This window comes from Heptranchias perlo, unplaced genomic scaffold, assembly GCF_035084215.1.
Source record: "Heptranchias perlo isolate sHepPer1 unplaced genomic scaffold, sHepPer1.hap1 HAP1_SCAFFOLD_52, whole genome shotgun sequence".
Classification (NCBI taxonomy): Eukaryota; Metazoa; Chordata; class Chondrichthyes; order Hexanchiformes; family Hexanchidae; genus Heptranchias; species Heptranchias perlo.
Genome location: NW_027139537.1, coordinates 6,684,559 through 6,697,580, shown reverse-complemented (window position 1 = coordinate 6,697,580; position 13,022 = coordinate 6,684,559). Strand labels below are relative to the sequence as shown.

Here is a 13,022-nt window from a genome sequence, read left to right as displayed (position 1 = left end):
CGGCGATATATTTCCAAGTCGGGATGGTGTGTGACTTGGAGGGGAACGTGCAGGTGGTGTTGTTCCCATGCGCCTGCTGCCCTTGTCCTTCTCGGTGGTAGAGGTCGCGGGTTTGGGAGGTGCTGTCGAAGAAGCCTTGGCGAGTTGCTGCAGTGCATCCTGTGGATGGTACACACTGCAGCCACAGTGCGCCGGTGGTGAAGGGAGTGAATGTTTAGGGTGGTGGATGGGGTGCCAATCAAGTGGGCTGCTTTATCTTGGATGGTGTCGAGCTTCTTGAGTGTTGTTGGAGCTGCACTCATCCAGGCAAGTGGAGAGTATTCCATCACACTCCTGACTTGTGCCTTGTCGATGGTGAACAGTGGTAAATCTCCTTACCTCCCACAGTGCTCATTAGTGTTAATATTAGAACAGTGGTAAATCTCCTCACCTCCCACAGTGCTCATTAATGTTAATATTAGAACAGTGGTAAATCTCCTCACCTCCCACAGTGCTCATTAGTGTTAATATTAGAACAGTGGTAAATCTCCTCACCTCCTACAGAGCTCATTAGTGTTAATATTAGAACAGTGATAAATCTCCTCACCTCCTACAGTCTCATTAGTGTTAATATTAGAACAGTGGTAAATCTCCTCACCTCCTACGTGCTCATTTGTCAGGTACTGACTCCATGAGAAATATGTTTAATATATATATCCAATAGACGCACCAACCAGGACCCATCTCCATGAATTCACGGAGACTGTCACTGCCTATAGACACCAGAGGAATCACACCCAGCTGTATTTTGTGTATGTCGATAGATATCATATTCATCAAGTACCAGGATTTAATATCAAAACACAACCAGTCAAAAATATAAAACACTTCTGTGAAGAAAATAATAAAACAGCGCCAGAAGTTAAAACCGAGTGAAGGGTCATTTAAATCATCAATGATCACCCCGCTCCATATTTCCCTCCAGAATATTCACTGCCTCAGGAATAAAGCTTTTCTGGCCTGCACTATGATTAAACCTAACGAATGGGCGCTCCGAGTTCAGAGTCTCTGCCGATGGGAGCCAGTCTGGAACTTGGATATTGTGATCAACGGGACTCACTGGATTTCACTGGGCAGCTGTCTGTGTCACACCTGATGTGGAGTGTTGTTCATCACACTCGGGAAATGCTCCATCCCAGAGCTAAAAGCTGTTGAACTGATGGCGGAGGAGAGACTTGGTATCATGTTTAACAAGGGAACGTTCTCCTGCTCATTTTAATATTGCTGCCTAACCTCCTATTAATATTGTATTGATTACAGTTCATCAGAACCTGGGAACGTCTGTCACAGCCTTGGCTGAAGCTTCAAACAGGGGAGAAAGTCCAACACCCTCAACAAGAATGACAATGGACACAGGTAGGTTCACAGAATTCTTTAAAATTTCAATTGTGTCCTGACAAAAGCTCCAGATCACAAACAAGAAACTGCAGCTCATACAGGAAGAGGTAACAGCACAGATACTGTGTCGATAGCGGGAAGTGAGTGACCATCTAGAAGGACAGTGCAGTCACAGGTGGAGGGATCTCCTGAGTATTGTAACTGTCCAATAGATACCTGGTGTTGGGGACTGTAAGGTGGAGAGAGACAGTGAATCAGAGAATGGGCTTTCCGAGTAACAGTGTGAGACCGGGGAGCAGGGGGACACCCCGAGAAGGGCAGGTGGTTAGAGGCAAGTACGACACAGGAATAGGAGAACGATAATAGTGGAAGATTCTATTGTCACGGAACAGACAGACTCTTCTGCAGCCCTGAGCACGGCCCCAAATGGTAAGTTACCTCCCTGGTGTCAAAGGGAAGAACATCCTGGAACAGGTGGGACCATCTCTGGGAAGTAATGGAGAGCAGAAAATCGCCATGGTCGGAAACAATAACACGGATAGAAATACGTTTATCGAGGGAATATTGAGACTGAGCACTCGACTAAAAAACAAGGCTTAGAGTTGGCGATCTCTGGATTGTTTTCACTGGGCCGCTTAAAGGGGGAAATATGAGGCCGGTCAATGTGTGGCTGCAGGGCTGGAGCAGGAGGGAAGGGTTCACGGTCTTGGGGACTAGCGTGAGTTCAGGGAGAAGGGAAGGGACGGTCACGGTCTGAACTGACCAACAATGGTTTTACAGACTGGGTGAATGGAGCAGGAGGGAAGGGTTCACGGTCTTGGGGACTAGCGTGAGTTCAGGGAGAAGGGAAGGGACGGTCACGGTCTGAACCGACCAACAATGGTTTTACAGACTGGGTGAATGGAGCAGGAGGGCAGGGTTCACGGTCATGAGGACTGGAATGAGTTCAGGGAGAAGGGAAGGGACGGTCACGGTCTGAACCGACCAACAATGGTTTTACAGACTGGGTGAATGGAGCAGTGGGAGGGTTTCAGCTCATATGACTGGATGGTGGGAAATCTCAGGTTCTGAGATTAGAGATTGGAATTAATAAAACTGTTGGACCAGTACAGAAGATTTATAAAATAGTGAAAAGTTATTAGCAGGAAAAAAGGAAGGTGGTGTTGAGAGATAAAGTCACTTGGTATTTAAAAAAAGCAAAGAAACGGAAACGGGTCAACATTCCAAAAAATCGGAGTTAGGTTTGTGTGTTATGTCTGTGAATATACAGATCATTCCAAACACATTCGGAAAATCAGAAGCATCAGAGATGTGATCGAGTATCTGTAAGACAGGGCCTGAGATTTCACAGGGTTCAGAGCGAAATGTTTCTGATTAAAACATTTTGAGGGGAGAGAAAAATAGTTCTGGACGCCAGTATTAATAAAAGTTTATAAGACAGAGTTAGAACAATAAAAAACTTGCATTTATAGCGCCTTTAATATTGAAAAACGATACAGGTTGCGTCAAGGTGCGATTATCAAACAAAATTTGACACCGAGACAAATAAGGAGATTTTCGGACGAATGACCAAAAGCTTGGGTAAAGTTGTCGGTTTTAAGGAGCGTCTTAAAGGAGAAGAGAGAGAAGGAGAGGTTTCGAAAATAAGGATGTTCCAGTGAACAATATTAAGATAGAATCCATATGAATGCAGTTAAGCAATAGGAAGGGAAATAGCACAATACTCGGTCGGTTTTGCAGGCCAGCAAGAAGTTGAGCTGAGATAGAGGGAGAACTGGGAGAAATTAGTTGTGGATGAAGGTTTGGGGAGATCAAAAAATATTTTCTTCAGTTTCTAAAAATGATGGTGGAATTGAAAATGTTGGTGTACGAGAGGACGATGTGGGACCACAGTTAGAGATAACTGTAGAGTAGGATTTTGATCTGAGAAACATCGCCGAGGTGGATAAATCACTGGGCCCAGAGATAACACACCCGAGGCTAATAAAGGAAGTCAGAGCGGAGATAGGATGGACTCTGATCACAATTTCTCAATCCTCGTTTGTTATCAAAAATATCCAGGTGGACTGAAGGAGCCCAAGTAATGTCTCTTTTAAAATAGGGAGAGAGGGCCAACGGGTAACTGGAGACCAACTAGTTTCCGTCAGTCGTCGGCAAACTCCTTAAATCTGTAATTCCAGGTCGAATTACTGAACATTTAGAGACACAGGGGATGATCAGGGGAGGCTGGAACGGATTCGCTGCAGACAAGTCGTATTTGACAAATCTGATACAGCTTTGTTGAGAGGTGACCATATAGGTCGATGAAATGTAGCACATGCGGTGTATATGGGTTTTCAGAAGGTGTTTGATAATGTGGCTCACAGGAGGCTTCAGCCATTTGGTATAAGAGGAAATGTAGCCGCCCGGAGAGAAAGTCGATAATGTGTTTAGTTTTCTCCATTTTTTTTCACAGATCCGAACACTGCAATCACTGAGTTCCTGACAAATTGCGACGATTACCAGCTGTTCCAGTTGACGAAATTCTACCGGGACAGACTGGAACAGGCGATTGAAGAAGTGGTGGACGGAGTCAGCTCGTTGTTAACGTACGAGAGGCATTTCAGTGGACAGGAACATCGGGTAAGTGGGAGGGACACAGAATGAGTTTGGATTATTTCAACATCACAGAACGAAAAGGATATCAGATCTTAGAATCATAGAATGTGACAGAACAGAAACAGGCCAAATAGGAAAGAAATTGATCAAACTGAAAATACAGTGAATCTGAAGCAATGATACGAAGAGGTGAAAATACCCAGTGGATCGGTCAGTGTCTGTGCAAAGGATAGGGGAACGGTTCGGGTGTAACTCTTGTGTGGACTGAAAACAAAAGGGAATCAGTTTTACTGGGACTGGGAAAAGGAGAGACCAATATATTAATTATTATTCTTTACAGAAAGTCATTGATCTCGTGGAGAAGGGTAACAGGGCAGACAGTTCCAAACTTCTCCTAAATCTGGTGATGGCGAAAGGCTCTCGGGCCCGAAGGATGATGTGGGAATCCTTTGTGAAAATGCACCATGTGGTACCAAAGTTGGACAAAATACTGAAAGAGATGCAGGAACTTGATACGGTAAAATCTCAAACTGAATTCAATTTCAGATTGAAACACTACAGAATTTACTAAAATATTACACAGATCTGATTTCATGAAAGCTCATTGATTTAAACAGGTCCTGATCCATTTGATTATATGAACATCGGACGAGGTTTATCTGAAATACCCAGTCACCTGAAAGGTAAGTGATGAAATGGAAATTTTAAACCGTTTATTTCACTTCTGAGAATCAGAATGTTTGACTGTAGACTTTTGTTTAGAGATTGTCGGAATCTGGGAATCCGAAATTGAAAGGCTGGAGGGAATAGAAATGAACCTCGTTTGAACTTGTCATCAACACCCAACTTTTCAAGTTCTAATTCATGCGGTTTCTGACATATTTTCTAAATATACAGAAGTTCCACTGTTGCACTTAATCCAGATGCTGATCACTATCACTTCTTAATTCTTATACTCAACTGACATTGTCCTGATACACTGTGAAATCCCATGGACACCTGGCAGGATCCTGATGCACTGTGAATCCCCATACAAAACTGGCAGGATCCTGATACACTGTGAATCCCCATACACAACTGTCAGGATCCTGATACACTGTGAATCCCCATACACACCTGGCAGGATCCCGATACACTGTGAATCCCCATACACACCTGGCAGGATCCCGATACACTGTGACTCCCCATACACACCTGGTAGCGACCCGATACACTGTGAAACCCCAAACACACCTGACCGGATCCTGATACACTGCAAAACCCCAAACACACCTGGCAGGATCCTGATACACTCTGAAACCACATATACATCTGGCAGGATCCTGATACACTGTGAATCCCCATACACATCTGGCAGAATCCTGATACCCTGTCAAACCCCATACACACCTGTAAGGATCCCAACACTGTGAAACCCAATACACACCTGGCAGGATCTTGATACACCGTGGATCCCCATACACACCTGTCAGGATCCTGATACAATGTGAATCCCAATACACACCTGTCAGGATCCTGATACACTGTGAATCCCAATGCACACCTGTCAGGATCCTGATACACTTTGAATTCCAATGCACACCTGTCAGGATCCTGATACACTGTGAATCCCAATACGCACCTCCTTCGTGCTGCCCGGACATTCTGGTTTTCATAATTGAAGAGCAGTGCCTTGTGCCAGATGTTACTGCCCCCCCCTTGGAATCTCCCCACCACCAACTGGAAGGAAAGAGGTGGAGAAAAGCGAAACTTTAAAATGTTATCATTTCACAGCACAGAGCGAGACGCCAAAATGTTCGATCTGATCTGAGAAGTTCACACTTCCGAGATGTTCACACAAGGAAGTTATGGGCTGGCTCCCTAATGGCAGTGAAACAGAGAACCTTATTTTACTCAAAGAATAGCCCTTTAACTCAGGGTCTTTTAAGACCTAATGTAATGACTAATGGAAACAGATTTAATTTCCCAAACCTTCATTGGAGGAATATCAGACCAAAATGAAACAACGGAGTATAATTACTGGGGAACAGTTGAAATGAACTGTGAATGTTTTCTGCTCTAACATTACACTGAGTGAAGTGAGCAACAGTTGTATTATTAATAATAATCGGTGATATGACAGGACTGTTATAAAAACACATTCAATTAATATACATAATAATTGCTGAAAAAGTGTTCACTATTTCTGAAACACAATACAACAGGAGAATGATTAGAGACAGGAAAAGACCATTTGGCCCAAATAAGCCTGTCCCTGTTAGAGAGATGACCCCACTTTTGCTTCCTCTCAGTGAATCCACAGAAACACGTTCAATTATCACTTCACCCCACTTACACTGTCCCTTTAGTGTCCTTCCCCGGTATCTGGTCCCTGCTTTCCAAAGCTTTGGGTGATTTCCCTTCGTATTTCTGACTTTCAATTTTCTCTGTTATTAATTATTTTGTTGATTGTGAGCCTGTTTCCTGCACTCATGTTCTGAATTCCATTAAAACATTTCAGAACCGAAGTTTCTCAGCCAAACAAAATACATTAATGCGCCACCCTTTCCTCAACGCAAACTCCGATATCTTAAATCATCTTTCTGATTCCCCACTGTACATTAAGAATGGCATTAAGATTTACTTGCTATCACGTGATATAGAACAACAGGTAATACCCCAGATAACCTATCCGAGTCCCGTTTCTGAAAGCTTCCCCTCCATCGAGGTTAAACAGTGGAACTTCTGTCCATTCACAGTCTGTCCCTCTCCCAGTGCCCACAATATCCCAGATAACCTGCCTGAGGTCTGATACAATAACAGTGGAACATCTGTCCATTCATCGTCTGTCTCTGTCCCACTGATACGCAAAACCCTATTTACCATTTCCGCAGAAGGACAGCAACACTGACAGTTTCATAGATTGATCAAATGGAACCTCCACTGTCGTATAACCAGGATCATGTTAAGGTTTCTATCAGATGTCTCCAGTGCATTTCAGGGCTGATAGGATTAATTATCAGAGCGAAAATATCACCTTCATCGAAATCTCCATGTTCAGTAAATATTAGAATCAAGTGAGGATTTGAAACTTTTCACAGCCCTTGTTCACTTTCAAGCGAGGTTTTCAGCAACTGAGTTTAATTTCCTGCTCGCACCTCAATTGAAGCTGTGAATTAAATCTCGGAACATTTCACTGAATAGTAAAGTGATATTGAGAATTTGTTTTTATATCAATACAACTAACATTGAGAACCACTTTCTGTCTGTTCTCATTGAAGATGTTCAACAGAAACACAAGGAAACACTCCGGGTCCAAACTGAAACACTGAGAGTGAACACGATCCTAACAAAGGAGAAGGTTAAGATTTTCCAGCTGGTCAATCTATACACTGAACTAACGGTCATTTCCACTGTTCGTGATCGGACACTTGTAGAACATGAACTGCTGGCAAGAGGCCGAGACCATGAAGAGTGGAGAAAGAAACATCTCCGGAGAGAACTGGAAAAAATCCGAACTGATCAACTGTTCCAGAGCAGTTTTTCCCGGAGAAAATCCAAATCTGGGAGTTCAGCAGCAGTGAGCGGAGTCGCGGGGATTGGAAAAACAACAATGGTACAAAAGATTGTTCATGACTGGGCCACTGGGAAAGTTTTCAGCTTTAGGTTCCGGGATTTGAATGCTATTAACTGTAGAATAAACCTGAGGAATCTGATACTGGATCTGTATCCTTACTTTGGAAATATTCTGGGAGAACTCTGGAAGAACCCAGAGGGATTACTGTTTACATTCGATGGTTTAGATGAATTCAAGGACAGTATCAATTTTGCTGACAATCGGAGAAATACAGAACCTCAGTACATGTGCACAGATCCTGAAGACTGGTGTGAAGTGTCTGACATTGTGTACAGTTTATTACAGCACAAGCTGCTCCCAGGATGTTCAGTGCTAGTGACCAGCCGCCCCACTGCATTACATTTATTGGAAAAGGCTGAGATCAGTGTCTGGGCTGAAATCCTTGGATTTGTTGGTGAGGAATGGAAGGAATATTTCAACAAGTTTTTTGAAGATCAGTCGGTGGCAGCAGCTGTTTTCAATCATGTGGAGGAGAACGAGATCCTGTACACCATGTGTTACAACCCTTCCTACTGCTGGATCCTCGGTCTGTCACTGGGTCCCTTCTTCACACAAAGGGAAAGGAAACAGCAGCGTGTTCCCAAGACCATCACCCAACTATATTCCTACTATATTTACAACATTCTGAAAAACCATGGCCGAGAGATTGAATCCCCCCGTGATGTGTTACTGAAGATCGGTGAGATGGCTTTCACTTGGGTCTCCAAGAAGAAGATTGTGTTCAGAAATGGAGATTTGATCAAGTACAATCTGCAACCTTCCCAGTTCCTGTCTGGGTTCATGATGGAACTTTTGGAGAGAGATGATTCTGCCCAGAGTGTGGTTTACACATTCCCCCACCTCACCATCCAAGAGTTTGTAGCCGCACTCGCACAATTCCTGTCTCCATATCCAGGGAACATCCGGAAACTCCTCAGTGAAGCCCACAGCAAGAAAGATGGACGATTTGAGATATTTCTCCGTTTTGTTGTTGGTCTCTCCTCCTCACAGTCAGCTCGGCCCCTGGAGGAGTTTCTGGGTCCATTTCTTCATCAAACAATCTGCAGAGTGATTGACTGGGTGAAGGAGATGATTGAAGGACAGATTAGAAAGAGCGGTAGTAAAACTGGTAAAAGGAACCTCCTGAACACACTCCACTACCTGTTTGAGTCTCAGAATACAGCACTGGCTCGGGCCACAGTGGGATCTGTGGAAACACTTACATTTGGAGACAGGGAAGCAGAGTGCACATTGCAACTGACCCCGATTGACTGTGCGGTGCTCTCTCATGTCATTGGACTCTGTGATACAATAAAATACCTCGATCGAGAGTACTGCTCCATTCAGTGTGAAGGATTCCAGCGGCTGGGACCCGGACTGCACAAATGCCAGGTGTTGAGGTAACTGTTTATTTGTCTCTAACTGTTTGGCTAATCGTAGAACAGTCACGGATTGTATTGTTGCTCCGTAATGAAGGGAAAAAAACAGTTCAGTTAAACCAGAGAGAAGCAGATTCAACACAAATATGACAAATGATAAGATGATCGGTTAGTAATTCCCTGAGGACTGGAGAATCTAAAATGGATCCTTGTGAACAAGTGGGGATTTTACAGTCTTTATCGGATCAGTAAATACAGGTCACTGAAAGAGTCTGATAATTTAATTGCAATAAATGATATTTGTTGCTGTTTTTCTCACTGCCTGAGTTACGCCCATTGAAGAGGCTCCTTCTCACTGTTACTTACACTGAGACCGACACTAACTGCAGCAGTCCGTGTGTCGGAGCATCCCACCCTCTTACCGAGGTGTGGGGGCAAGTGACCGTCACCGGACTGTCAACGTGTGTAGGAGAGGGAAGCAGAAACACCAAACATTCAGTAACAAAGAGCAAAACACAGCTTTCGGGCAGTCAACCGTCAGTGGGCGAGCTGAGCTTTCCCCGCAGGACGGCGGTCCGTTATCTTAACTCATCAATGACACAGCCCTTCACACTCTCCAATACATCCACCGTCTCTTCACCCAGCTGGCAGCACTCGTTCCTCTGAGTCAGAAGGTCGTGGATTCAGGCCCCTCGCTCATTAATCCAGGCCGACACTTCAGTGGGATTTAGGAGCTGAAATCTGCCGGTAAAAATGTTCAAATCTAATGGGTTGTGAGGGATTAGCCCAGGAGTGCAGACACATACCGGCCAGCGGTGTGGCCCCACACACAGCGGGAGGTTCCTGGGTTAACGAGAGGCAGTGAACCCGGGAATTTCCCATAATCTGCCCCCTGTTTGTGAGGCCCCGCTCGGGGACGGAACTTCAGAAAATTCCCCACAAATTGTCGGGCCCGTTTCACCTGAAATAAATGTAGAGCCAGTTGAATGGGAATAAAGTGAGAGACTCCCCTCCCCTATAAACTAGGAGTAAAGGGACATTTAAAACTTGTAACAGGACGGAATAAACTCTCCTTGTTACATGAAATCCTGTGGGACGGATTTTACAGCCGTTTCACAAGATAACTCACCCCGAGATATTACACAGATTAATATAATACTGCATAAAGTACAGGGAATCACCGCTTTATCATTTAATTCAGGGAAAATCGATGGATTCCCATAAAATCTGGGATTTGAGAAGCAGCAGAAATGAGACAATTTCGCCAAACTTGACGGGATCGGCCACTGATCTCCAGGAGGGTAATTCTGATCATCAGGAAATGAGACCGGACTGAGGGACATTTATAGGCTTCACACAGACAACACTTTATTTAATAAATACATTTACTGACAGTCCCTGAATATATGGGGAGCTGGGCAGAGTGAGATTCATTGTCAGTGACAGGGAAATCTGGTTATTAATTTCCAGAAGATTTTTCAATTGTTTCCTGCAATATCAGAGATAAATTGTGTCAGGTCAGGGATTGGATTCAGTTTGTTTCTCACTTTCTGTCTGTTTGTATTTAGACTGGGGGCCAATAAACTGCGAGATTCAGGAGTGAAACTATTGTCTGCGGCTCTGAGGAACCCAGACTGTAAAATACTGAGACTGTGGTAAGTACCAGACTGTGTGAGATTGTGTTTATAATAACTGGAAGTCGAACACTGTACATTAATCTCAGTATCAGTAATAATAATACAAATAAACTTTGGGAATTTACTCTGATTCCTGTTATCTCTGATCGTCTCTCTCTCTCTCTCTGATCTCCAGGTTATGGGATAACGGTCTCACAGCTTCTTGTACCGAGGATCTCTCCTCCGCTCTCAGTACAAACCGGTCACTGACGGCACTGAACGTGGGTTGCAATAACCTGGGAGATTCAGGAGTGAAACTATTGTCTGCGGCTCTGAGGAATCCGGACTGTAAAATACAGGAACTGGAGTAAGTATCAGACTGTGTGAGATGGTGTTCATAATAACTGGAAGTCTGACACGGTACATTAATGTCAGTATAAGTAATAATAATACAAATAAATACTGTACATTATTAGTATCAGTAATTGTGTTATTAATTAACACTGGGGATTCAACCTGATTCCTGTTATTTCTCTCTCTCTGATCCACAGTATAAGTGATAACCGTCTCACAGATTCTTGCGCGGAGGATCTCTACTCCGCTCTCAGAACAAACCGGTCACTGACATGGCTGAATCTGAGAACAAACTCCTTCACAGACCAATCTGTCCCCGCTCTCCGCTCCCTCATACTGACCTGCAGGAGTCTGGAGTGGATCCAGTGAGTTTAAAGTAATATATAAAATATCAATGTCATTCAGTCCCTTTTATGGGTAATATTTGTCTGTAATTATTATTGAAATATTAACCGCAGTTTCCCTGTTATTTACACTGTTGTTCAATCTGTTTATTTCCTGTTTAATCTTTAATCTGTTTCAGGCTGGTGGAGAATCAGTTCAGTCCAAACGGAAAGAGACACCTGGAGTCACTGCGGGAATCCAGACACAGACTGAGTGTGGTAGTGTGAACATTTCAATTTATAACCATTCCTGGTCTCATTATATGAACATTTCAATTTATAACCATTCCTGGTCTCATTATATGAACATTTCAATTTATAACCATTCCTGGTCTCATTATATGAACATTTCAATTTATAACCATTTCTGGTCTTATTCTATGAACATTTCAATTTATAACCATTCCTGGTCTCATTATATGAACATTTCAATTTATAACCATTCCTGGTCTCATTATATGAACATTTCAATTTATAACCATTCCTGGTCTCATTATATGAACATTTCAATTGATAACCATTTCTGGTCTCATTATATGAACATTTCAATTTATAACCATTCCTGGTCTCATTATATGAACATTTCAATTTATAACCATTCCTGGTCTCATTATATGAACATTTCAATTTATAACCATTCCTGGTCTCATTATATGAACATTTCAATTTATAACCATTCCCGGTCTCATTATATGAACATTTCAATTTTTAACCATTCCTGGTCTCATTATGTGAACATTTTTGGCCGACTCTCTGTCCCTCCCCTTTAACCGGCTGCGCTCCAGGTTTAAATCCGAACGGCCCTTTAACGGTTTCCAGCTCGAGCTGAGCGAGCGTCGTCTCCCATTGTGACGTCAGAGGCCCAGCGACAGGGTCACGAGACTCAGTCACCCGGTCCCCCAGCGCTAATTCTGCCGGATATCCGGGGCTGGATGGTCCCAAATGGGACACTGGGTCAATGTACAGACAGGAAGGGCCCAGGGTGGGGCTCAGTCTGGGCTGCAGTGGGACACTGGGTCAATGTACAGAGAGGAAGGGCCCAGGGTGGGGCTCAGTCTGGGCTGCAGTGGGACACTGGGTCAATGTACAGACAGGAAGGGCCCAGGGTGGGGCTCAGTCTGGGCTGCAGTGGGACACTGGGTCAATGTACAGACAGGAAGGGCCCGGGGTGGAGCTCAGTCTGGGCTGCAGTGGGACACTGGGTCAATGTACAGACAGGAAGGGGCCAAGGTGGGGCACAGTCTGGGCTGCAGTGGGACACTGGGTCAATGTACAGACAGGAAGGGCCCAGGGTGGGGCTCAGTCTGGGCTGTAGTGGGACACTGGGTCAATGTACAGACAGGAAGGGCCCAGGGTGGGGCTCAGTCTGGGCTGCAGTGGGACACTGGGTCAATGTACAGACAGGAAGGGACCAGGGTGGGGCTCAGTCTGGGCTGCAGTGGGACACTGGGTCAATGTACAGACAGGAAGGGCCCAGGTTGGGGCTCAGTCTGGGCTGCAGTGGGACACTGGGTCAATGTACAGAAAGGAAGGGCCCAGGGTGGGACTCAGTCTGGGCTGCAGTGGGGCACTGGGTCAATGTACAGACAGGAACGGCCCAGGGTGGGGCTCAGTCTGGGCTGCAGTGGGACACTGGGTCAATGTACAGACAGGAAGGGCCCAGGGTGGGGCTCAGTCTGGGCTGCAGTGGGACACTGGGTCAATGTACAGACAGGAAGGG

General features: G+C 44.6%; 1 protein-coding gene across 1 annotated transcript; it reads left to right on the top strand.

The window, feature by feature from the left end:
- The first annotated feature begins 4,439 nt into the window (after positions 1–4,439).
- On the top strand, positions 4,440–11,746 carry LOC137314535 (NACHT, LRR and PYD domains-containing protein 3-like). Its single transcript, XM_067979842.1, has 7 exons — positions 4,440–4,452; positions 4,593–4,658; positions 7,236–8,970; positions 10,518–10,604; positions 10,762–10,932; positions 11,117–11,284; positions 11,443–11,746. The coding sequence occupies exons 1-7, from the start codon at positions 4,440–4,442 to the stop codon at positions 11,528–11,530; spliced, it is 2,328 nt and encodes a 775-aa protein (XP_067835943.1). The 3' UTR covers positions 11,531–11,746.
- Positions 11,747–13,022: the final 1,276 nt, after the last annotated feature.